Below are 27059 nucleotides of genomic sequence, written 5' to 3'. Positions count from 1 at the left end.
GATCATAAAAGAAGAGGTATAAATGTATAATATTAAACTATACTTTATACAAGTAATTTTTTTTCGAATGGACACTTAACAAACACGATCGTATCTGGTAAATGTAACACGGAGTATAAAAAACACAAAGGGCCAAGATTCGAGAATGTAAGGTTTCCTTCCAATCCCCATTTCCCTCCCCAAAATCCCCATCTCTCTTCTTTCCCCCGCCACCCCTCTCACCCTTTTTCTCTCTCCTTTCATCCTCTCTACCCAAAAACCTTCATCAAATTCCATAAATCTCTCAACAATAACCCAAATTAAATTCACAAAAATCACAGACAAATTCAATCAACCCAAAAAATGCATAGATCATCGAGCAATACAAGAGTAGCAGATGAATATTACAGGAATTCATCTTCCTTCTTTTCATCTTCTCCATTACCAATCGATGGTGATGCAAATGGGAATACCAATGCAAATCTTCCAGTCTATAATCCTGGATCTCATCCCGCTAAGAAGGAGAAATCTCGCCTTAGATCCGCTGAAAATGCCATTCATCTTATTCCTCTTGTTCTTCTTCTTTGTGCTGTAATTCTTTGGTTTTTCTCCAACCCAGGTTTGAATTTTGTTGTTTCTTATATCATGAATATAAATTTATTTCCTTTCTTATGTCTTATAAAAATTGCCCTGTTAATTTCATCATCTGGGTTTTGTTGGTATTCTTATGTTAATCATGAATTTTTATTGTTGTGTTATTGGATTGAAGTAATTTAATTGGAATTAGGAAGGAATTTGAAGATAAGATATACTTAGTGTTAAATCCCATTAGTTTATGATTGTATTATATGATTATAGTTTATGAGCTAATGGAGATATGGCAAGGGATGTTGGCTATTTTTTAGTCGGTTTAGTCTAGACATGAGGTCGAATCGAATCTCGTCCATATCATTGTTGGCTTGCACTAAAATCAGAAACCATGTTATAATGACAAGAATAATTGGTGTTTATGAGTATATGTTTGTATGCTACGGAGCATGAATTATTAGTTCGATGATTTGTGTCCTTGTTAGGAACTAATACCAATATACCCTTGTTGTTTTCGGATTTGTTGTTTATTTGGAGTTAAAGATGATCTCTCTTTTTTTTCTTTTTCTTTTTTTTTTTTTTTTTTTTTTTGTGTGTGTGTGTGTGTTTGTGTGTATAGAGCTGCAATGGGCAATGATGTAGACATGATTTGATCCGACTTTGGACAAAGGTTTCTTATTTTCATTTTTATCTTTTGAAAAGAATGTTGCAATAGTTATAAAATGAATCTATGTACCCTTTAAAATTGTAATTGTATATTCAATCTTCTCAATGTTGGGTGTCATACTCATACACACTACAGCCGACTAGATGTTGTTACCATGTTACTCCTATTGTTTTTGGTAGATGCGTTCTTGTAAGCTACTTGATCTTAAAGGACTGAGGAATACTGGTTTAGTGGTTTATGATTCATTTGATTACTACCTGTTCCATTCATGTTGCCATGATTCTTTTGGGAACAGTAATACCCTCCAATTTGAGTGTAATTGCGATGATTTTCCCCTCTAATCCTTTCCCTTGTGCCAAATGATCACTGGTTCTCCTCTAAAATTTCAGTTGACGTTATAAGTAACAAGCCTGGTTCGGTTGCTGCAAGAATTGAAGGTTTGCAGGCTGCAGGGGCTGTTGGCATTGATGGCACTCAGAACACTGTGCACTTGGAGCTTGAAGAACATGATTTGTTGCACCAGCATCGGACAATTGATAAAAATCACTCAACGTGAGTTCAGATGGATAAAGCTGTTGCGCTCTTTTCACTCATGGTAGAACCAACTGAAGCTGTTTGGTTTAGGCAAGCATCCATCCTTTTGAATTCTTTGGTCAGAAGGATAGTTTAGAGAGATGCAGAGTAGAATCAAATATTTTTAGATGAGAGTTTCTGTGATCAGCTACTCTTTCTAATATTGCAGCTGAGACTATAGGTTATATACATATGTAGGTGGAAGATTAAATGTATAAATTTATGGTAAAGACAGCTTATTAATTTATTATAGCTCGTATAATATTTATATTATTGTCGACTTCTGAGTCTTGCACATTGAGTTATGACTATATTTCTATCTCTTACCCCCCTAAAAACCACTCCGATGCTGTTTAATATTGTCACAATTACAGAGGTTCACTAGCAAAATTTGTATGCTCCAGCAGAGGTCCTATCTGGACTAACTTGGGTATAACAATGCCATTTCTCACTGCACAAACTGCAGGATTCTCCCACTGGAGGAGGTTGCCAACAAGGTTTGCTCGGATGGTTAAAGGAAAGACACGAGCCCACCTCTCATCTCCATATGATTTCATTGCATCTTCAACAGATCCTTGTCCATGGTTTATTGCTCTAGAGAGCTTCTTTGCCAAGACAATTGCATCCTCTAGGGCACAGCATCCACCTTGACCAAGATTGGGAGTCATTGGATGCCAGGCATCTCCGGCTAGCACAACTCCTCCTTTTGACACGGGGGGAGTTAGAGTGGGCCATAGCCACCGGTCCTCAAGGGCTGCTCGACTGATTGTCTCTTCAGACGTAAGATCTATGGTGGTCAGCAGCTCAGAAGGCCAGTTTCTGACTAAATCGAGTGCTTGTCTCTTCACCTCTAGTGGATTGGAAATTTTTGGACCTGATAATTTTTAAAAACTTCGTGTTATAGGTAGTTTAATGAAACTGAATGAATGAAGATATCCCTATGAGAACTCAAACGTAAAAATGTTAGATATATAGCTCTATAGAATGTTATTTGCTGGACCTGGAGAGCTTCTGTTGTAGCAGATGAACCAATAAACTTTTGTTGGCGAAACAGGAACAAATCCAGCTCTGACTCCTCTTCCATAGATGTAACTCACCCGCGGCTGATGAGGCTGCCCTTCACTGTAAACTCCCAGCCCTCGAATAGCACAATGACCAGAATACTTGGGCTCTGGAAAACCCATCCACTGTGCTATCTGAGACCGGATTCCATCACATCCTATTAAAACCTAATGAACATGATATCAGAAGTAGTTAGTGTTATGTGCTGTTAGCCTTGATCCTTGACATATTATGAAGTAATTTACACATCAGTAGATAGCTAACAACCTTGGCTGATAATTTAGCACCATTAGTTAACTCTAGCTGAGTTTCCCCTGTTCCCTGATTTGTTTTAACCTTAGCCAGCTTCGACGAGAACTGCACAGAATTTGGGGGTAGTGCATCAGCAAGAGTCTGCAGAAGAACTCTCCTCTCTACTGCGCGTACCTCTTGACTACATTGTGTTACGGAGTATTTCAACTTAATTAGTACTCCGTATCAAACCCATGAATTCAAAGGATAATTCAAATATAGCTCAAAATGTGAATTACTTCACCTTGGATCCACGTCTTTGAACTCAAATGACTTGAGTTCTTTCCCTTCGTCTGTTTTTATAGTCATCCTGTGCAGCTGATATCATGTACAAATTTAGTGGCAAAAACACATGAATCATAAAATTATACCAAGTGTTATTCAATCAATTGTCATGTCTTATTCAGAAGGTAACATACTAACATTCATGGATTATGTCGCGATTTTCAATATTGCAAAACGATCTTAGGCCTAAGTACAAGGATTGATCAAAACTAGTACTGTATGTATTATGCTTCAGATAATGCAATAACAAATAAGCTTTTACAATATTATTCGAGTAAACTGAAATAAAATGATTAAATATGATTATTGCATAATTGTATAGAATATGAAAGCATTACCCTTGAATTTGAAGAAATTGGGTCCTAAGCTCATTTCCAACACCAAGAATATCCAATACTTTCCACCCATTCTTAAAGAGGGTGAGTGATGTCCCTCCTTTTCTTAAGAAATCTGATTGCTCCAAAACTAATGATGGAATTCCAAGCCTTTCATAAAACATAATCAAAATTTAATTACCATATTAACCATTACAAAAGAACAAAAAGTTTTAACCCCAAAATTTTAGCTCTTATTATATGTAGTCTGCTTGGAATTAGATGTTACGTTGATGGTTTAATTTGAATTAGTAACACGATAACTAAAGTCAAATAGAGGTAATATATTAAATTCGGAATTAAACAGTAGAGTATGTTAATAATATAATTTGAACTAGTAACGTGATAACTAAATTCAAACAGAGTAAATAAACACGGGGTGTCTAATAATACCTGTGAAGGGCGAGAGCGGTGGCGAGACCAGCAATTCCAGCACCAACAATGACTACATCTTCATTCCGGGTATCAGAATTTGACTTTGATAAACAGAAGAATTTGTTTCCATTTTTTGGTTTATATTGAATAAATTTGTTAGGTGAGTATGTTGATTTTTGGTGATTGAGCGAGGTTGAAGAGTAAGGTGGGAGAAATTTGTTAGCAAGAAGAAGAGATGATAAAGTTTTTGATGACATTTTTTTTAGTGTTGCAGGGGAAGTAAAACACAATTAATTGCACAAAGAAGAAAGAAAAATTGGGTTGTGAGAAGATGGCTACAAGAATGATGGCAACATTGGCAAGTAGTGGCTGAGAAATAACGGTGAAAGAATAATCTAAGGTCTTGTTCTTTCCACGTTAAATAAACAATGTTGAAGAAAAATTGTTTATTTAGCTTATTTAAATTTTGATAAGCAAATAAATCAGTTCAATAAATTTATGATTTTATATAATTAAGTAAAATATTCTCTCAAGAATCAAATAAAGATAGTAATCAAACGAGGATATGAAAATGAAAGATGAACGGTGTCAGTAAAATTGCGATTGAAATAAGAAAGAGAGGGAGGAAAGGTGGTAAGATGATAAAAATGATTTACCACATGTGAAATCCCTGGCTTATTAAAAGTTTAACCAAATACTTATGAATAGTTAGGGTGTTAGTGGGCAAGGTCAAATAGAAAATTAGCTTGGACGGGGATGTAGGGAGGCTTGGTAGGTGGTGGGGCGGTCGGGCAAGGATGCATTAACATGGGTATAAAAGGTCGGGTATGAAGAATTTTAGACTAGACGCGCTCCATCCCATCCCAACCCGGTGAGCCGCACTTCTCATCCACCCAAAAATAAATAATGTAAAACTAAGTTTATGTTAATCATCAGAATTAAGGGTATTATAGTCGTATTGCATGAATGAATGACATGTTAAAGGGCCAACTCCTTTAACATGAAGTGACACATATCTATATTATTATTTTAAAGTGGTGTCAATGAGAGGAGAGCAAAACCTGTAACACTTAACTCTCGACGTGTAACGTCAGCATTAATTAATTTTTTCTTTTATCTATATAATTAAATCTTTTAACACTTCTCGTGCATTCACACGGGCACGAATTAGTGTCCAATTATTTTTGTTATATATTACTAGCTAATCAACAAAACTTAATTAGTTTTAACCCATTAAAATCAACTCTTAGATCTTTCAAGTGATGTTCTTAAAAGAACACACTACATACATACAATTTAAAGTGAAAGAGTATACAATTACATAATATTTGTACTCCCTCTATATTTAAATAAATAAAATCTTTACCTTGTGCAGTTATGTCAATGCAATACTTTGAGTGATAATATATGTAATTAATAAATAAGTAAAGATTATAACAATTGAATATTAATAAATTATTCATTAGGACAATTTTAACTAGTATCCACAAGACTATATATATTCTTATTATGTATATATCACAAACATTTATTTTACTTCGTATTTATTTAAACACGAAGGGAGTAGCATATATACTAGCATGTGTTGTTTCTGAATCAAGTCAATTAACACTGAATAAATCTACTTGTACCTTGCTTTAAAAAAAAAAATCTACTTGTATCTCTAAGGTCAGGCATTCAGCAGTTTTGGTTGCTCGTTGGGTAGCTTAATCTTTAATGGAATAACATGGTGTGTTTAATGAAAATACTGTTCATTAAGTTAAGGTCAGGCTGTTTTTATTGTTTTCCAACTGCCAAAAAAAAAGTTTAGGTCAGGCATATAATTTAGGTTGTTAAGTGGCTACTGGCTAGTTACGCCGTGTGACAGACTGATTCTTTTAAACACTGAACGGATAACCCATGTCCACCCAAGTAATCCCTAATATAACCAAATAATGCGGCCATATATGAAAAATTAGTGTTTTTTTTTATAAGATCATCACTCTTGTTGCCAAAGGGTAATAAAATAAATAACTCTTCTAATCATACAAAAATTAAACTTTTAGGATCGGATAATACTTTAGATAGATGAATCATTATATTTTGAGATATCGATATTGTACTTTATAAGTTTATGGCTTTAAACTCATAAAGTCAAGGTCATTGATTCAAATCTCGTATAAAATACCTAAATACCTTTAATTAATTTTATCATTTGTATGTGGACAGTATAGAGTAATGTAGCCAAATTAAATGAATAGTGCCACATGATCCATAGACTTATTTAGGAACTTTTGTTATCCCTATCTTATTAGAATTTTAATCAAATACTTGTGAATAGTTATGCTAATTGTATCTTTAAAATGTCTATATACATATTTACCCTCATTTATGCATGCGAATTATATGTATAATATTTTTTCTTTTGTTTTATTTTCCCTCATTAATGTTATCAATAACTAATGTTGTTACATAAAACCAAACCGAAAAAGATTTCTCAATATAGCTAACTACGTACGTGAATCGCGCGCGTTAGCCACCCTTATTAAAAAAAATTGTACAAGTAGTAAATTAGCATAGGTATATATAATGACAATATAATGCATGGTCATATTTAACGGTGGAGTTATTGGAAGTAGCGTATATTGTTTGAAAGCCTTAATGCTATTTAAGTATCTAGTTGATGGTTATAATCTTTGATTGGTTCTGATGATGACCTTATCAATCATTTTGGTGTTTGCTTGGTTGCACTTTTTGACGTATATGCAATGGAAATTCTTTGAAAAACTTAAATTCCTTGCTGTTTAATTTAATTTAGTACATAAAATTTGCAAAATAGAGGAATTGTAACATCTTAAGAATTTTGAGTTCGTTGCCGCATATTAATATATCATGGCCCAGGAAGTTAATTAATTACCTAAGTCTCCGAAAATTCACAATTCACATGAAATTGAAGTACACTTATTAACCAAACAATTTCAGCAATTAAATTCCTGGAAAAAATGTTGGTGAATAAGCATTATTCACAAAAGTAATCACCTTGCTTCTTCAAATTTTAACCTTTTGTGTTTCATGACTCCATTGTCTCCAAGCTCTAACTAGCTAGTAAGTGCATACTACTATAGAGTGAAAGCGCGTTGTGTTTAAGTCCTAAGGGAACGTATTGGTGAATATAATGATGCAACATCCAAGTCACACCAAATATCGTTTTCAAGGCAGTGGATCTTACCACGCTAGAATATCTATATATATACTTGTATTCCTTAGAGCCTTAAACTACATATTTCCTACATATAAAAAGGACCAACACGATATATAATACAAAAATTTATAAAAACATTACTATATATATTAAGTGCATGAAGATGGCAATAACATCCATTGACATCGAATGTGCTTACTCAACATCACCAATGATGGCAACCGAGCCACGATTATCACACAAGATATCGGTCTCAAGCAACGAATCATTGGACAACAATCATCATGATCATGGAGTAGTGTTGCAAAAATGGATGCATACCATTCTTTGCTACAAGAAGCAAAGTGATGATAGTGAAGATTATGGGTTGCATGCTAAGGGATGGATCAAGGAGTCCCTAGGAAAGGCCTTGTTAGAGCACCCTATTTTGGCAGGAAGACTTAGAAAATCTGAAGATAATGGAGATTTAAATATTGTGTCTAATGATAGTGGAATTAGATGTATTGATGTACAAATTTCACTAAGTTTGGTACATTTTCTTGAATTGTCGAAGGAGAAGAAAAATGAAGTTGAAGGCAAATTGCTTTATTGGAAAAATGTTGATGAATCTAATCCTATATTTTCTCCACTCTTCTACATTCAGGTAATTTATGTTACGTGCACACTATAATCTACATGTTTCATCTTTACATAGATGTTGCTCGAGCCAATAATGTTTTAATTAAGATCTGATATATCAAGTGATTAGATCTCAAAATTCTATTAATACGAATATATACTATTTATAAATTAATAATAACTCCCTTCAATTCTAATATTCCTGATTTGACAGTATACATTTGTCAATAAATGCACAAAATTAAGTCATATTGATCATTAACTATGTCTCTAATTGCTTATTAGTCTAAATCATAAAAATTCTCGTTAAAAAAAGTCTAATTCATAAAAATTAATAGTTTAAGCAATCATTGAAATGAATCAGATTAGTACCTACATGACTATATTTAATTTTATTATTTAAGTTGTTTTTGAAATAAGTTAAAAGATTCTCTTAAAATGTGAATAGCTATTGGAAGTACAATATAATTGTTATTAACTTATTGTGATCGAGGTTATTATCGATCATTATATTTCCTTTGTTAGAAGATGGTAATAATGTTCAATACATGGATGATTATAATTAAATCAATTGTAACTAATAAGATAGCTTCAATTATAATAATAATGGACCAATGATCGATTGTCTCTATTAATACGGAGTATAAATTTGAACTACAATAGTAAATGAATAATCTCTACTTATCATTATTACTTACATTGTTGGTTTTTATAATGATAAGTAGAGATTATTCATTTACTAGTGTAGTTCAAAAAGTACGACAAGCCTTTTATATTATTTACATTTTTTTTGGATTAGTACTGAAATAATTATTTAGGTTCTTTTACTAATCTATTTTCTTGGTATAGATGACCAAATTTAAATGTGGTGGATACTCAATTGGGGTGAGTTGTAGCCTTCTCTTGACGGACCCTTTGTACATGGCAAAGTTCCTCAACACATGGGCAAAAATTCATATGAACATGGTCTATAAAAGTGAAATGTCGAAAACACTTGCATGTATGTACTCCTCTTATTTCAAATTTGGGTGCTCTGAAGATGAATATGGTACGATCCATGAGTCAAGCAATACTAGAAGAAAAACTTCCAAAACCATGATATTCAACATTTCAATTGAAGAAACAAAACATATAAGAGATGAAATTTGCAAGTATTTTGTGCTACATTGCTTAGAGAAGGCAGATAACATATTTGGTAGCAAATTGGGTTCACCATTCACTCTAATTACCAAAGAACCAAATGGGAATTCCAAAGTTGAGATTTTTACAAGACAAGCCAATTTTACATCACCCAAAAACTTGAAATATGAGCTTAATTCTTCTAATTTGGAAGATTTGAGAATTAATGATGTTGCTTTTCAAAGAGGAAATGGGCCAATTGATGCTTCACATTGGATTTCTTGTGATGCCCTTCAAGGAGTGGTCTTGGTTGTAATTTCTGACGCAATCGAGGGCAAATCTGGCATACATGTATACGTCACCGTTCCTAGTGATCAAGACATTGAATGTTATTAGATCTTGTGTGTTGATAATCCCAACCAACTCAAGAAGAGAGTCCATGTATTATTGTTTTGAATTTTTGATTGATCTCCCTCATTATATGTCTTACCTTATTATGGTACATTGTATCTTACGAATATTTTGTTAACAAATTATATACATGTCATGTATGTGCGTATGCTTAATGTATACTTGTAATTGACCACATTGTGTTAATGTAATTCATATATTTTATTATTTTTTGCAATCAATTAGTCAGTTTGGTAGAATTATAAATTATTGTATGTATATTTAATATTTATATGATTGATTAAAAGAAAAGTAATCTATATTACTAGACTTCAGTTAATTAATAATTTATAGAGTAGCACACAATTTAACTGAAAGCTCTATCATAAAACCATATGATAAATTGATAATAACTAATAAGCAGAACTAGCCTACAAACTGACAAACCTTATAACCTTCCCATATTGTGCTTGTAAGTCACACCAAGCAATAATCAACATGTTTCATTTTATGCTCGCAAGCAGACAACTGGAATATTCAACTCCTCTAAGGCTCTATTTGCGTGTATGTGCGACATCAACTAAGGGTTAGGGTTTTCATATGTCCGATCAATCGAATTTTTGTTTGTATCTTTTGTCGCGGAGTCTTTGACTGATTCTATACTAGAAATAATCGCGGAAAATCCACTGTATTTCTTGTCACCCGAATTTTCCAACAAAATCACTTTATTTAAACTAGACCTATGGACAAATATGCAAGCGTATGTTTCATGTTGTTTGTGTGAATAAATGCTTTTTTTTTTTCCATTTTTTGTCATTTACCTGCGTCTGTTTCGTTTATGAAATCCAATCGGGTTGGAATGTGTAATATCATAATAATGACAGAAATGGAACTAATACACTCATCCTCAAGAACACTATAGTCCATACATTACCATTTAAAGTCTTGATCCCACATCATCAAGCTACATTATTCAACCCCTGTGTGTTCAAGCAACAAATTTAACCACCATGAGGCTTGTGAATTGTGATTGCAAAATAATTTTTTTTTTTTTTTTTAAATTTAATGTGACCCTGGGTCATACTTATAATCAAAAGAGAGAATTCACTTCGCAAGTCCAAACAAGTTCCATCTCAAAGCCATATGACAATAGGAGGAGTGATCCCTTACCCTTATACTTGTTTTATGATGTATTTGACTCTGTCTTCCTTCTATCTTTAATATTAATGGAACACTTACATGCGTTGTTTGGAAATGTTATGCTTCCAACACATTTCCAGCTTATTAGCTCTAGCTCTTCGATTGTTGGTTGTCTAATATTCATGCATGTCTTCCTTCACATGTATGATCACACAGAATTTTTTACTTCTTAATTGGCTCTCACCGATTTATTTGGCCCCCTCGCTTGCTACATCTTGGCATTCACCGATCACATGCTACCCTCAACGATATAGGGTTAGAAATTAAGCACTAAAACTTCAGAATGCTTAATGATAGTTGACAAGGCTACTAAAAAGCATTTGGTACATTTCCTTAAATTTATACGAAGTATTAATTTATAAATTATGAATGACAAAATCATATGTCGATCAAATGTAATTAATGTTTTAATTCATTTATTACTATCACTTTTAACTCCTTAGAGCAACTTTAGTCATTTGTATCATTTACATAAGGCAAAAGCAATTGAACGCTCCAAAAACGTTGGATAAAATAATTAAAAATATAAATATTAAATTAAAATTAACATTAATTACACCGAGCAACACATGATTTTGTCTAACTCCTCAAGAGCGTTCGTTTGGCCAATTTTCAAAGATTTTTTATTCTGACATAATATAATCCATATTTATTCAATTATTTATTATGTGATAGATAATTAACCACTTTTTGCTATTGGACAAATTAGAGGACCCCAATAACGACTTTACATTTTAAAATTTCCACCGCGCACTACAAAATTGTTATCAACAATAGCTCATTCACATTATAATTTATATTTATTATCACATGCCACTAACTAATAACTATAGGCTATAAATAGAGATCATGACATGCTAAAAATTGAAGTACAAAATTAGTCACTGAGCTATCAATAATCAAAGATCGTAATACCGACTTGATAGCTAATTATAACCACCAAAATTATTATTAATGGAGAGAGTTCTGTTCAATTGCATCAAGCTAATCATCCTACTTATTCTTGTGCTAATTGCTACAACAGGTTAATTCTCATTTCTTTAATTGTGCTTCATAGTTCATATATGCAATTCACTCTTCTACATTTAACTTTTTCTTTGATTGGTTTTTCTTGTCCGTAACCATAATTAACACTACTTTCCGTCCAAATAACATTGATTAGAGGTCGATTAATTACCTACCGGTTACTGCTAATTAACTTGAGATGTATACTATGAAGTATAAACTACAACCACAACCAAAAGGTAAGTTTTAACAGCTTAAACTTGAGGGTTAGCTAATTTTATTCTATAAAGCATATTTTGTATCATCATAAATGATGCAAGTTAGTAAATACTGTTCCTTTTTTACTACATCTTACAAATGAAGAAGGCTAGGGGACTCAAACATGTAATTTATCGTACATAGACCCTTAGTCTTTATCACTAGAAATAGTCCTCATTGCTTGTCAAATTTCAATTAATCTATAGACTATAAGTCTATAACAACTGATTAATCAATAATAATCGAGGTTTGCTATGCTAATATAGGTCCGGTATATGCAAGGACATCAGAAACAACTAGTGGGCAGGGAGTTCATAGCATGAAGGTGATAGAGACGGCCAAAGGAAGAGATAGGGTTAACCAAGTGGTTCTAAACACAAAAGAAGCTGGCATACTACAAGATCAACTTGTAGACACCGAGAAGAAGGAGAAAGAGGCGTGTATACGAAAAGGCTATCCTTGTGAACCCTACGCCAAGTGCTGTAATTCTTGCGTCGTTGATCCCATCTACGGCTTTTATAAATGCTCCTAATAAATTGATGGTTATTATTTCCAAGTCTCATAATCTCATTAAGAGACCTTTGGCCTACCTATGATTTCCATGTTCACACGTCTTACTTTTTTGTACAATAACATGACACACGAAAGGGGGTCACATTCGGGTGTACAATAAAGTGTTTGAATTTATTCTGTATTAAACAATAATGTAAACCCAATAAATATTGTACTCCGTATTAGATTAGAGCGAACTTTCCAAGTTTCATATACGTCATATCACGGCCCCAAACTCCCAATCAATCTTATTAATTTACAAGTCATTAACATTTAATGAATAGATGCAATTTGTGTAAAATCGAGCTTTATGCTATGCTACAAGCCTACAAGTCTTGGGTGTAAAACCCAACACGAGTGACTAAATCCCATCACACATTTTATTCATGGTGTATTGATATATGAAGTAATGCCATATGCCAACATAATAAGATAAGAATATAAGATGGAATCACAATTCACAAGAATTAGAGTGAATATATGCTATTGTTAGACTATACAATCACTACATAACATAAAATAAATTGCAAAATACCAAATGTTTAAGGCTTTAAAAATTTAAGGCTTTCTCATTTGGTGTACTGTGATGTTAATTTGTTTCTCTATGATCTCCAATTATACTCCGTAGTGTGTATATTGTATTATATGCTGATACACATACCAAGATCAACAATTTTGGGAACATGAACACACACACACACACACAAAAAAAGGGTAAGGAACCTGATACAAATGAATTAAGAACTCAAAAGATTAATCGCTATTATGCATGAAGATCACCATGAAAATTCTATCTCCTCCGTTGTTTTCTTCTACATTTGAAACAATCAGAACAGGGAGACTCGTTTCTAACAGAATGTCTAACTTGTAACTTACTAGATGGAACTTTCAAGTCTTCAACCAATACTTGACGAAGCCTTTCATTCTCTTCCATAAGCTCCTCAATGACTTGCTGATGTTTGACAACCTGATCAAAAGAGGAAAAATTAACTTCGGGATTTAGTTTCTTGTATCAAGCTGATATACTCTTAAGAAGCAACAATCTTTTACAAAGTACTGTAATTTTTTGTTCTCGTTTTTGTTGATTTGCAACTGGTTTGCTAAGTGATTCTATTCATTTGCTTATGTTCAGTTCGTTCACCATATAATATGTATATACAATTTTGAACATGATTATAGATTGCACAAAGATTAATAACAGAACTGACCATTCGAAGCATCCTGTTTTCTGATTCCAACTGTTCATCCTGCAGGAGCTATCCAGTATGATTAAATGAAATTCAAAAACATTGAATGACATAAATAAATAACAGTTGTAATTCAAACACAGAAGCTTTAACCAGACCATAATTTAAGTTTTTCAACTGACTCATCTAAGCATGTTCATTCTAGTAGAACTCCGCAGTTCCCTTAAACCAATTAACTATAGAGAGGAACCTAAGACATTGCTACCTTTGCAGCACTTTATGTCATTCACAATTGTAACATCTAGCGACCAAACTACTAAACACATATCAACTCAGCAGACTGGGGAAAAAACAAGGTTATAGCTTGATGACTTACTATTGGAAATCTTGGGTGCCATAATAGAATATAATATACAAATCGTAGATGGAATACACAATCAAGAGTAACCAGTCAATGGAATTCAGCAGTGTAATGCAAAGCCAATGGAGAAATATATACACTATCGCTACTTAACATATTTAACCAAACTATCAACGAGTAGAAAGGCATATTTGATCCCATTAGGAAACACACAAACTTTATTACCTTGAAATTGAAAATACTCTATTACCTTGAAATTGAAAATGGAACATATTTTTAGGGACATCATAACATAGTGATAGAGAACTCTGTATTGGGAAGTAGGTAATTATGTACTTAAGCATATAATCTTCCTATTTATACATACCCTGTCATGTAGCTCAGAATTTTCTCCTCTCAAAACTGGATCTTGCAGAAAGCCATTGATAAGCTTCTCAGTTCGATTGCCCAAGGGTAATTTTGAAGGCACGTCTTCTGATCCAAACCTTTCAATCCCTATATTCAATTTTCCATCTCCTGCAGGATCTTGGTTATTCACGTCTGGTATCTTCTTTCCAATTTTTACAATACTTCCCATAGGATCTCGAGCTGAACCTTGAATGGCAGTCATACTACTTTGCACAGATGCAGGGAGAAGACCTTGCCCAATTGATAAATCAGGGGCTACTCCAAATTTCATCATCATTTTGCTCACTAATTCCTAGTAATTTCAAATATTAAACCTTTACACAAAATCAAAGAGAGCTTAAGAGATTATAGCAAAATCGATACATACTATCATGGACAACTGGATACGTTGGACCACTCCCGGCTTCAGAGCAAGACCTGCACAGGTGCATGTTGATACATTAACAGGTAACACTGAAGCACCAAAAGGCAAAGCTCAAACTTTATTAGCCGTTACTCTTCATTACAAACTGCTTTAACCAGTCCACTGAAACCATTAACATATCCCAAATCCCCTTTCCCAAAGTTCAGATTTCAGAAACAAGAGGCATATAGATATCAGCAAAAAAATGCATGTTTTCTGGGTCTTTGAAGCATAGCAGAAAGTAGATAATAACATTAAAAATCTAACAAAATTACAGTTTAAATGATAGGAGTCTTACTATACTGACCAAATAAACTCTCATTTGAATAAGTTAGATCGGCCTTTTACCTACAATCACTATTGACTGACCTTGCAGCCCTGATTCTAGCTTACCATAGTTCTACTGACACATTGTTCCTTTCAGAAAACGGCTAAAAGGTCCTAAACAGGGAAATTTGCTACCTTAATGCCTTGGAAACCAACAACCTTATCCCCAATTACAAATGTTAGAATGAAAACGGAATGGAAAATCACTTTACATGTGCATGAGACATAGAAAGTGTATCATTTTCTACTTTCAAGGTCTTGTGGCTACTCCAATCGAGCCAAATTATGTCCTCAATAGACACTGCACCCAAATTGAGAAAATGCATTGGGAAGGGATCAAATCAATTTTCTAGCTACTTTCTTCAACTAGGTCAGCTGGGGAGTGGGGTAGCATCATCACAAGATTCACAACAGAAACAAAACAACTTTTACATGTTCTATGCTGTGAAAAAAAAGCCAAGTCTTTTCGCCTATATTCCATCTTGCCATTGTCACAGAGACACTGAGTTGAACATTTCTCCATCCCTTTTTAGCATCTAATTACTCCTTTATGATATGAGTTCATGTTGCCTGTTGCCATTCTACTGAGGAACAAAATACATAAATATGGTTTCAACAATGTCACCAACAGCGGTCTCAGATCTTGAAAAAAAAAAAGCAAGTATTTTGCACCCAGATTCTTTCGCCATGAAGTTCAATTATACGCCCTACATCACATCTTATATATAGTTTCAACAGCGAGTATCTCAGATATTGCCAAACCAAATCAGCAGCAAGCTTGTAATTTTTTTTCCCTATACTTCCATAGCAAGTCACTTACCAGCACCAAAACCATGACCAAAACCAACTCCACATCCTATGCCTGCCTCAATGTTCTTTGCACCTATCTTCTTCAACTGAAAAAAAAAGGAAATATGTCACCAAATTGAAAATGACTTACAAGTCACTATAACATATAAGAATGATAATTAGGGGGGGGGGGGGGGGGGGGGGGGGGGGGGGGAGGAACTCATCAATGAAAAGATTGCAATCTAAAAAGGAGGACAAAAAATTACATACGGAATGGTTCACATGTCTTCCCATACCAGAGAAAGCCTGCGTAGCACCACTAGCAGCACTCATAACTTGGTTCAGCATAGGGATAGCACCTAACAAGATTGGTCAATTGATTAACAGTCTTCATAGCAACTAATTCCACAGATTAATAAAATGATCTGAAAACTGCAGAATGATATGAACACTTTTTACTGCTTCAAAACAGCTAAATTGTGGCTTAAGTTAATGAAAATGTAAATACACTGTAGTGGAAAAAGAAAGAAAAAAAGAGAGAAGCCAAACTTCCAAGAATACATATTTCGTACATCACTACATGTAACTACGGTAAAAAATTAAGCAGTCAAACAGATAATTGTCCAAAGCCCAAGAGCAACCTATACAACAAAGAAAAAATCTAGCCTAACCTCAATGGCTTAATTATCATATAGCCCAAACCAATTAAAGTATGATAGTGGTAGGATCAAGACCCAAGCTTTGCCTGAATGGAATAGCTTGCATGAATGGCTGGATCCTACCTAGCAACTGAACTAGCTATTGGGTATTGGAAAATCCCCTAGATTTGTGCACACTTAACATGTGATTGCTTCATGGGTAACTTTTGACTGCACTCAGACTTGTTTCTTCTTCCTTTAGAGGTAACAACTTCAGCTCTAGACCACAAAATCAACCCAATTTGAATCTCGCTAATTACAAGGTCATTACAAAACCTTAATGCCATTAACCCCGGCAACTATAGACAACAATCGAGGCAAAAATTGAAAGAATTATATCATGACCTGAAGATCGAAAATGTCCAACAATGTATGCATATCTCGCAAGCAAATTACAGCCATCCTTCGAAAATTGACCAACAGAAAGCATAATACACGAAGGGACAAATGGACCCTCCGCAAAAATTTAGTTCAACCAATAAGTATTAAGTAGCAATGAGCATGTCTACAAACCCCAATATCTAAAAGTCATCCTGAAGCTCCATCAACAATATCAACAAATGTCTACATCTCTACATTAACAAAACAAACAATATACATACAGAACAAGTAAAACAAATAGCTCCAAATTCAAACTTAAGTGCCATTTCATGAACATTGAGGTGCATTAAATCTCCTGCTACCCTTTTTCCTGGACAATCATACATAAACACCCCTTTGATTCTTGAAATTTGGGAATTCATACACAACTACAACTCTATAAATAACCAAAAAAAAATTCAAACAAATAACAATTTATGGGGCTAATTCATAAACAATTAAAACTAGTACAGAAAACAAAATCAATCAAGCAAATAACATAAACTAACATAGAAACTAGTACATTAACTTGCAATTAAACATAATAAACACAAAATTAGAAGTTTACAGGATTTTTGAGGGGGTAATTGATGTGGGTTATCCCCATTTTTGCGTTTGAACAAAGTTCCGAAATCCATAAGTAGAATGTGAAATCAAGAATTGAGGAAAGAGAAAGTACCTAAATTGATGGGGCGACCAACGCCGATACCAATACCACAACCAACGCCAAAGCCAGTAAAGACCTGACCCACCTTAAGCGTAAAGGGAAACTCGATTCTCATACTCTGACTTTGCCGTACTATTATGGTACTACCTTCATCACTCATGCTGCTGCTGCTACTGCTACTTGTGCTTGCTGTTGAAGCTCTGCTCTCCATTTTTTCAATCCCACAAAAGAGAGTTACATGAGAATAGGGTGTGCAAATGTTTAAGGTTTTAAGATTTATAAAGGTACCCGCTATTCTTGGATTAATAAGTTCATGTAAGGAATACATGATACTCTCATAGAATATAAATCGAACAATTCTAAACGTTTAAATTAACCAATTGTGGTTGAAAATAACAAGACCTTAATAAAAGGTTATCGAGTTTAAGTTAGGTTTGAAAATAATTTGAATAGTTTTATTTAGTTTAGCATCAATTACTCTGTAATTGAATAGAGCACAATTGATTGGCATTTGTAAACAATTTTGAGTCTTATTGAGTTAAGTCGGTCTAATTTCCTCAAAACATAAGGTCAACAACATTGAGATTGACATACATTACGCTTTTGCCAAAAGGGTCGAGTCAATATTCTAGGTTGTGGCCCATATTGGGCTAATTGAATATCTAATTGCAATGCCTAATTTGACTATCTTTTTTTTTTTTTTTGAAAGAATCTAATTATTTAGTTGTTTGTATAAAAGACTAAGCATATATGGTGATAAGTAAATTAGTTGAAACCTGCTTGATTGTATAAAATGAAAATAATAATATAAAGGTACATAATTTGAAGGTGCGTGATTATTGATCGACTTTATGATCAATCATTTTGGCTAAGATCTTTAAAAACGAATGAAAATCTAGAAAGGGTTGCAATGTTACCACACATATTTGTACTGGATAAATTGTACTGAATAAATTGTACTGAATAAATTGTTGTCTTCCATAAGAAAAATAAAGTTAAAACAAGAAAAGATCAAAACATTTGTGTAAATATATGTAGTTTAATTTAAATAACACAACAATTGAAAAAATTGGAGCTTTAATATATAGTAATCAATAAATAGCTGAAGAAAAGATATGATGACCAAAAGTCAACCCATAACATACGTACCATGAGAGTACGTAGCATGTGTTAAAAAGATGATCACCGGCAACAAATATAGAAGAACATGTATGATTCTCGAATAATTGTCCCTCTACAAACACACAAATTTTTTTTTCTTTTTTGAAGGGCACAATATAATTTTATAAATAAATGACAATAAAAGAGTTAAATAGAAAAAACTCATGCTTGTAATTTGATGAATTAGGCAAAGACAGCAACTGCTCCAAGGGCAGCAATGAGAGCCAAGCTGCTTCCATGAAGAAAAGCACCATCATGGTCATGACCATCGTGATCACCATCCGGTCCCGGGGCCGGGGCCGGGGCCATGGAGGGACCGTCCACGGTTACGTCAGTTGGAGGCATAGCAGCCACGGTTGGGGTATCGGCAACAGGGGACACTGCTGGGACATCAGCTGCTACTGGGGGTGTGGCGGTCACGGCCACTGGGGCTGGGACAGGTGCAGCCACAACTACTGCTGGGGCTGGGACGGGTGCCACGGGTGTGGACGATGTGGTGGGGGCTTGGCTTGGGGCCATAACGGGTCCTTGTGCAAAGGCAGACCCCACAAGGACCACGATAAGAGTAAGGGCAAGAGTGGCGCGTGAAAGACCCATGGATGTTAGTTAATTTTTTTGGGGTATTATTGGTTTTACCACACACACCAACCTACAAAAAAACAAAGAGGATGTGTTAAGGAAATAGGGAGGAGGGTGTATTTTTAGTTTTTTTGATTTTTTGAAAATGAATGTGGAATTGAGCTAAATTTATAGCAAAACAAATGAAAAGGATGATCACTTATCATATTATTAAATAAATACTTCAAATATAATTATAGTCTATAATAATGGGATTAGTGGGATAATTGTCATGCACGTTAGGGGAAGAAAGGAATTGATTGGAGAACATATCTTAAGAAAATAAAAACTTAGTGGGAGAGCAGTTTCTTTCCTTTTTTTTATTAAGCTATATAATAATATACTTCGAATATGAGAAAAGTTCAATAAGTAAAGCTAATGCTAAATACAAAATTCAGTTATAAATGAGAAATCCATAAGAATAAAATTGAAGAGGGAACAACCTAAAATTGAAGAGGGAACAACCTGAGATTTAAGACTAACGAAGTAATGATGTGTAGCCGTGTAGGTAGTTTATATGTACTGCAAGTAGTCATAGTTATAATATTTTCATGTAAAAGCCATTAAATTGGTATGTTTAGTATGTAGGTGCTATAGAGCCATAATATTTCACTTGAGTAGTTGAGTTATTATAAATGGCTATGCAAAGAAAAATTTAAAAGGAAATTATCAATATATTGATTAATCAATGTCATATCCTGTCAGGAAATAAAATAATAATAAAAAAAAAATATATGTAAGTTGAGACTAATTGTTCCATTTGAAAGATTAACGGAATAATGACTTATATACATATTATATAACACTAGTGGGCTACACCTATCAACAAATTTTCTTTGAGACTAATTTTCTTTTGAAGTAAACATGTAGACGGACCAATATAGATTTTATCATAGCCCACATAGGAGTTGCAAGTCTTGGGGAGATTTGGAGGGAAATGGAGCTCCTTCTACTCCCTCCCTCTCCTTCCCCTCCCGTTCCTCCTTTTCCCTTTCAATTTTATCCAAACTAGTAGTATCAATCACTGAAATAGAACATACGATGTACCTTGATGGGTTTCGCAGTAAAGAATCGTTAAAACCATGAATGATATTTAAACATGCGAATACTGCAAGGATTCAAGACAAGAGTTGCTTCAATAACTTCTTTTATTCTTATCAAAGATAATAATTACCAGCTGAAAGTGACAGGAATACAATCTTCAGTTTAACAAGGACCAATTCTATCAACTTATGACTTTATTATGGTACAATCTGTCTGCGACATGTTGCAGAAAGCCAGAAACTGAGGCGGCAAAACCCTCTGAGCTCAAGCACAAAAAAATTAGTCATTTAGTGCCCCTACTTTCGAATAATAATCCTTTATGGTACCACCAAAGGCAAACTCAGTGCCCTACAAAACAAATCAAAATCTAAGCTCTTGGCTTTGATACAATTACATACATTGGCATACGACAAAAACTTGAATAAATTGAAACAAAAGACCCTAAATTCTGCCTATCAGCTAAAACGAACCACATTGTTGAGTATCAGCTGCAAGTTCCAAAAGGTCAATGACCGATTCATGAAATAAAATTATTGGACCACTGTTGCAGTACACCATTGACATATGGACTCAACTTGTTCTTGGATAAGGCTTCTGTGGTTTAGAGTGCCATATCACACCCATTCTTCACCTTTGGTCACTCAGAAGAGGTTGAGATTCAGAACCTGTCATAACCGATACAAAATCCATTAAATTACACCTTCATAAGGAGTCTATAACAACCAGCATTGTATAAAACTCGATTTTTTAGTATTAATAAAACATATTCATCCAGTTAGATGAGTTATCAGGCACTAAAAATCAGTGATACATTTTCAAGCGCAGTCTCAAACACTTTACACTAAACTGGTCAATTACTTAATTTTGCATTTAGTCCTACTTATAGCTTAATGTTGACAGCCAACTCAGCAAGACTATAAACAGAAATCGAATTTTCTCATCACCAGCAAACTATAGACTCATAAGTCATATCTCATCACCTTTAACAGCATATAAGCCACGATCTCTGCCCAAATGAATAAACAACAGGCAACCTCATTTTAGTACTCAACATAATTTTCTTGTCTACCTTACCCATGTAACCCCTGATCTCATGATTCTCACCCCCCACCTCTATTTATTAGATTAATCCTTAGACATGGATACCTATTCATTTTGACAACTACCACTGCAGCATCTTCCAGCTGTCGTCTCACTTGCCCAAACTAATGTAGGCATGTAGCCAATTCCCCTTTACCTTATCCTCAACATTGGGAACTCCAACATTCCTCCATTAATCTACATTTTTATTCTATCCCTCAAGGTATTCCCACACATTAATCTCAACATATGCATCTCTGATACACTCATCTTCTTAATGCCCAGCATTCTGACCTGTATATAACTATGCCAGTCTAATCATCGTCCTCCAAGGAATGAAAAAGGAAGAATTGCAAAAAATTGCTAAGGATCACAACATGCAGGATGCAGCTCTGATTTTACCCCCATGGAAGAAACCAAAGCAAATCTACTCTACCAAAGAATTAACACAGCAGGGCATCATTGCGTGCCTGAGTTCAGGCCCACATGACGATCCCAATTACAAAACTTGGAGAGTTGCGAAAAACCAAGGTCATGAAATTAGCTCATCTGGAATTAAATAGCTATATTGCCTATCTTTCTAAGCACAGCTTGATTCACTTGTCCTACACCAAGCTTAACATCCCAAAAGAACTAACAGAACAAGGTCATGAGAACAGGTCAATGAGCACAAAATGTATTGACAGAACAAATGAAAGAAGAAACAGTAGAAGTACACGAAATAACCAACCATTTTGTATGAAGCTAAAAGTCAATAGCAAATGGACACTAAAAATCCTCATCAATAGACATCTAGCGAACAATCAATAAAATTTACCAGTAATCTTATTCTCAAGATCCACAATATATTATTTTGGTTTGGTCCTAAAAAGATCAGACAAAAAGGTGGAACTTCACTCAGAACATTACACCAATTTAAAACAGCAGAAAAGTTACCTGTGGTGCTTTGTGCATTATTTGATTGATTCCTTTTGAGAAAATCACTGATTTCTGTTATTACCAGCCTTGACAGCAGAAGGCCAGCAATCAGGGCTCCAATCATCAGCATCAGGAAGACCTCATCCCATCCCTTTCTTGAAAGGAACCCAGTCAGAAGAGGACCCAATGCTGCACCTGCTGAACCTGTACCATCAATAATAGCAGTAACAGTTGCCAGTGCGCGAGAATCCCCTTTCAGCGAACTGTGAGTGCCCAAATCCGCAGAAACTGCAGTAGTTATGAGTGCATATGGTCCATTGACAAACAATCCAACAACCATCATGAGGATAATGTTCATAGTCATGGATTCACCGCCGTAAAAACGATATAGGAGCATCGACGGGATTGCAAGGTACATAAAAGTGGCTGCAGTAATAGCTCTAGCATTAAGTTTATCAGAGAGGTGGCCAGCAACTATGCCACCTACGATGCCCCCTACATCAAATAGAGTGGAAAGATTTCCTGCAGACTTTACAGAAACATAAACTCCACCAATTGCTGCATAGATAAAATTATAAATAAAACGTCAGACTCCCGTACCCACTTTTCAATTTCCAACAAAACTAAGAAAAGTTCGTGTTCAACTCATCACATGCAGACTAGATACAATTAAAGGCAACCAAGGGTCAAAACATTCATAGAATGTTGGAACCTATATTAATGTCATATAACATCACATTACACATGACTGATACAGAATCTTAGCTATAGTTGCAAAGCCAAATATCGTAGTCAATGAAATCATATCCTAAGCCATCAAGTGATCCCTTACCTATCCCCCAATTCTTGTTCAAAACGATGAGTTACAAAAATACTTCTTCACACACTATGAAGCTAAGTTTATCAACAGCTTACGCAGATGTTGAAGGTACCTAAGTGAAACTAATTCCCTAATTTCTTCAAAAAAAAAACTAATTTCCTAATTCCCTAAGTTCATCGTACTTCGAAAAAATTACACACCCTTCTGTCTATGCACAATTCCACCACCCATTCCCCCCAACAAAAAGGAGATCCGTTTCATGCAAGTCCTAGGGGCAACTTGTCTGTTTATCAGTCTTATATCCTTTTTTTCCCAACTTGGGGGTGGGGGGGGGGGGGGGGGGGAAGAAAAATTCAATCAACCAACATCCGGATAATATCTAAAAAGTTTATTTCCTGACCTCATAAAAGAATTGTGTATAAACAGAAGCACAGATTGAAAGATAAGAGAAGAATATCCAAATGAGAAGCTACAAAGAGATTAACAGCATTAGACTTCACATAAATTCCCAAGTAAGAAAAACTTTGATTTAAACAAAGAGCTACGTCTAAGATGAATTCAAAATGGCATGACCAACCTGTTTGACTAAGATAAAATGGTAGCCAATATAAAAAAGTGTATGCTACAAGCTTCGAGAAGAAGAGACACAAGGCAAAAGGTATCACCCCTGGTATCAAACATGCTTCAAAGAGCCCGACACTTCTCCTGGAAGTTGAAGACGATTGAGGGGCAACATGTGGTTGACCATCATTTGATTCAAGTTTATCACTTTGTGCTTCTAGCTTACTCGGCCCTGTCTCTTCATTCTTCGAAGCATAAGGACAAGGGAAACCCACATCCTCAGGATAGGCAGCCAAGAACAAGTAAACCAAAATGCCTCCGAAAAAAATTAAAGCACCTGGAAGAATGAAAGACCAACCCCATCCATACTCCAAAACACTAGCTGCAAGTAGGGACCCGGTAATATTCCCAACAGATGTATGAGCATTCCAGATACCCATAATCAAACCCCTCTTTCTTTTGCCAAACCAATTACCAATAACAGCAACCACAGAGGGCCAACCTGTAGCTTGAAATAATCCAGCAATCATTTGCATCAGTAGAAAGAACCAAAAAGCATGAATATTCCAGAAGAAACCCATTCCAAAAAGCGCAACAAATATGCCACTACCAATCATGCCAGTAGTCAAGAACAGCCGCAGATCAAGACTATCCCCCAGGTGACCGGCAACATACATACCCATGGAATAGCATGCGAGGAATGCAACATCAATTTCACCCAATTTTGACGTCCCATCTTCTCCATCGAAAGGTTCCCAGCCCTTCTTTGTTAATCTGTTTACATCACTATCAAATAGTTCTTCCCTGACAAAAACATTTCCGATAGGCCAGATATTTGACAGAGTAGATTTATCTCGTTCAGGATCCAGAACACTCTTTACTATGCTACTAGGTTTTCTGGAAGCATGATAACAAGTGTAAGCAATAAAGGTAATCAACAGAACAGCATATCTGTATGACTTAAAACTCCAATCTTTGCCTCTCAATTTTCTTATAAGAGAAATCCCTGGAGGAGGAGTTCCCCTGAACACATTAGAGCTACGAGCCATCTTAATGGTCAAAAAAACCTACACGTCACATATAACAAAATTTTCAGCATCAACGTCAACTTAGAATACTGACATTCATGTATCACAAAAAAATTTTAAGATCTTCAATCTTCTATTAATACAAGTTGACATTAATCATAGAAGACTAGCTAATAATGCTTTTGGCCAAACCACCAGAGATATTCTAAAAAGATGGTGAGCTACATCACGAATCAAGTATCGTAACTCTAAGCCTAAACCAATCAATTAAAGTTCAACAACCAGTTATAACAAACCTGATGCTTTACAGTTTACATCGTAAATAGATTGTTTTAAGCTTAAGCCTGGTTGTTCGGCTTCCTAACTCTTGGCAGTCTTTCCTAGAAAGTTTGAATTGATCTAGAGTTAATCAATAAAATTTCTTTATGTGTGGTAACACAATTTTTATGCTTACTTACCAAATGAATAAATAAATTATGAAGAATTCCTGAAAATTGTTGGAAAATAATAACATAAAGAAAGAAAACAAATAGCAATTTAATTGAGCAACCAAATATGTCAACTGATATCTACTTTCCATACATTGCATATAGGATAGAATTCGTCAGTGAATTGATCATATTGGAAATTTAAGTACTTCACATAATAATAAGACTAAGAATCCGATCAATTGCAAAGTACATGGAATTAATCAGTGAATTAGCATCCTTCTCCAGTACAGTTGAATATAATATAGGCTAATCATGTGTTAAAATGACAATAATTAAGTCAATGCTGCATCAAACACAACTACTCCCTCCGTCCCAAAAAGAACGACCCATTTGGGTTGATTACGCGGGTATTAAGGAAGTTAAGTAAAAAGAAGTAAAAGTATATTGGAAAGATAAATTCACATGGGGTTTGTAAAAAAATAGAGAGAAAAAATAATAAAATAACATGGAAAATAAAATTTTTATATGGGGAATCTAATTTTGCACAAATATTGTAGCAAATTGGTGGGTGTTTTAATGCAAATGGGTCATTCTTTTTGGGACAAAGTTTAGGCCAAATGGGTCGTTCTTTTTGGGACAGAGGGAGTATTATTCAAGTATTATACTTCAATTTAATCCTAATTAAAAATCTTTCAGGTATTTGAGCATTAAATTTTCTGCATCCAATTTATTTTATCACTTGCTTTAAATATTCCACCTACACCCAACTTACCAAAATTTTAATTCTTCAGTTTGTTAAAGTTACTCTTCCTAGTCCCCTACCTACCCGTGGATGTCAAGTAGCTGAGTTGTAAAGTACGAGGACGGGTAATATCCAATAACTCGGATCAAATTTCGTCTACATCACTATTCTATCCTATGTTTCATTTCTACCTCTCTATTCTTATATACACCTTACCATAAATTTTTACTGTATGTTTTGTATCCTTTGTAGCCAATTCCCATAATTTAAATTTTAAATCTTAGAGATGGCAACAATAACAAATCAATAATCCACACCGATTACAATCACTAGAACATATACAAAAACAAAATTAAATAAAAATTAACAGTTGAATTATTTAAATAATAAATGACTAATTAAACAATTCCACCTCGTACGAAAAACTTCAATTAAACAGCAAAATTAAAAAAACTCACCGATTATTGAAAAAAAACAGATGAATGAATTAACAAGAATTTGAAGACGAACACATTGTAGCTATAATTTCTGACATCATAATCAAAATTCCAAAAAAAAAAAAAAAAAAAAAAAAACGAAAATCGGAAACCGATTTGTTGAAGGAAATTCAACTGAGAATCAAAGTAGGAGGAGAGAGAAAGACGGTTTAAAGAGAGGCCAAAACTTAGAGAGAGAAAAAAAGAAAAGAGGAGAGAGAAAGTTAGAGAGAGAGAGTATAGGATGAACGGCGTTGGCGGGAGGGAGTGAAAGGAAGAGAAATAAGAGACGGGTGGAGGTTTCGAGATGGACACGTGGATTATTTGTGAGGCTTGTGTTATTTTTACTCCGGTGCCACGCTGGCAAAGTAACTTACGAGTACTCGTTGTTTTGTAAATGGAAACAATTCATTCCTTCACTATTCACGTCATGTGATGTCTGCTGCTTTGTGTTAAGGGGTGT

General features: G+C 34.5%; 5 protein-coding genes and 1 long non-coding RNA gene across 7 annotated transcripts; 3 read left to right on the top strand and 3 right to left on the bottom strand.

The window, feature by feature from the left end:
* Nucleotides 1–166: 166 nt before the first annotated feature.
* On the top strand, nucleotides 167–2087 carry LOC145597333 (uncharacterized). Its single transcript, XM_081653468.1, has 2 exons — nucleotides 167–598; nucleotides 1624–2087. The coding sequence occupies exons 1-2, from the start codon at nucleotides 343–345 to the stop codon at nucleotides 1788–1790; spliced, it is 423 nt and encodes a 140-aa protein (XP_081509594.1). The 5' UTR covers nucleotides 167–342; the 3' UTR covers nucleotides 1791–2087.
* LOC145597332 (monooxygenase 3-like) lies at nucleotides 2027–4587 on the bottom strand. Its single transcript, XM_081653467.1, has 6 exons — nucleotides 4213–4587; nucleotides 3784–3930; nucleotides 3405–3470; nucleotides 3137–3302; nucleotides 2808–3036; nucleotides 2027–2681 (listed from the first exon to the last, which is right to left on the bottom strand). Exons 1-6 carry the CDS (start codon nucleotides 4449–4451, stop codon nucleotides 2176–2178), a joined length of 1353 nt encoding a protein of 450 aa, XP_081509593.1. The 5' UTR covers nucleotides 4452–4587; the 3' UTR covers nucleotides 2027–2175.
* A 2885-nt stretch (nucleotides 4588–7472) lies between these two features.
* Nucleotides 7473–9730, top strand: LOC145599260 (uncharacterized). The gene is made up of 2 exons (XM_081655658.1): nucleotides 7473–8018; nucleotides 8843–9730. Exons 1-2 carry the CDS (start codon nucleotides 7533–7535, stop codon nucleotides 9506–9508), a joined length of 1152 nt encoding a protein of 383 aa, XP_081511784.1. The 5' UTR covers nucleotides 7473–7532; the 3' UTR covers nucleotides 9509–9730.
* A 1816-nt stretch (nucleotides 9731–11546) lies between these two features.
* On the top strand, nucleotides 11547–12737 carry LOC145599061 (uncharacterized). Its single transcript, XR_014103691.1, has 2 exons — nucleotides 11547–11726; nucleotides 12232–12737. It is a non-coding gene; the product is annotated as an uncharacterized LOC145599061 (long non-coding RNA).
* Nucleotides 12738–13082: 345 nt separating this feature from the next.
* On the bottom strand, nucleotides 13083–17978 carry LOC145596606 (uncharacterized). Of its 2 annotated transcripts, none has more exons than XM_081652804.1 (7): nucleotides 17730–17978; nucleotides 16263–16351; nucleotides 16024–16099; nucleotides 14841–14890; nucleotides 14433–14765; nucleotides 13726–13773; nucleotides 13083–13484 (listed from the first exon to the last, which is right to left on the bottom strand). In XM_081652804.1, exons 1-7 carry the CDS (start codon nucleotides 17926–17928, stop codon nucleotides 13308–13310), a joined length of 972 nt encoding a protein of 323 aa, XP_081508930.1. In that variant the 5' UTR covers nucleotides 17929–17978; the 3' UTR covers nucleotides 13083–13307. The 2 variants fall into 2 exon arrangements, with proteins under 2 accessions (XP_081508930.1, XP_081508931.1); XM_081652805.1 differs by having other exon boundaries at nucleotides 13087–13484; nucleotides 13726–13764; nucleotides 17730–17974.
* Nucleotides 17979–20626: 2648 nt separating this feature from the next.
* LOC145596605 (putative glycerol-3-phosphate transporter 4) lies at nucleotides 20627–26857 on the bottom strand. Its single transcript, XM_081652803.1, has 4 exons — nucleotides 26579–26857; nucleotides 23936–24986; nucleotides 22557–23096; nucleotides 20627–21205 (listed from the first exon to the last, which is right to left on the bottom strand). The coding sequence occupies exons 2-4, from the start codon at nucleotides 24966–24968 to the stop codon at nucleotides 21168–21170; spliced, it is 1611 nt and encodes a 536-aa protein (XP_081508929.1). The 5' UTR covers nucleotides 24969–24986; nucleotides 26579–26857; the 3' UTR covers nucleotides 20627–21167.
* Between the last annotated feature and the right edge of the window lie 202 nt (nucleotides 26858–27059).

This window comes from Chenopodium album, chromosome 20 (assembly GCF_948465745.1).
Source record: "Chenopodium album chromosome 20, dcCheAlbu1.1, whole genome shotgun sequence".
Classification (NCBI taxonomy): domain Eukaryota; kingdom Viridiplantae; phylum Streptophyta; class Magnoliopsida; order Caryophyllales; family Amaranthaceae; genus Chenopodium; species Chenopodium album.
Note: the sequence above shows the minus strand (reverse complement) of the source record. Positions and strands in the feature narration are given on the sequence as shown.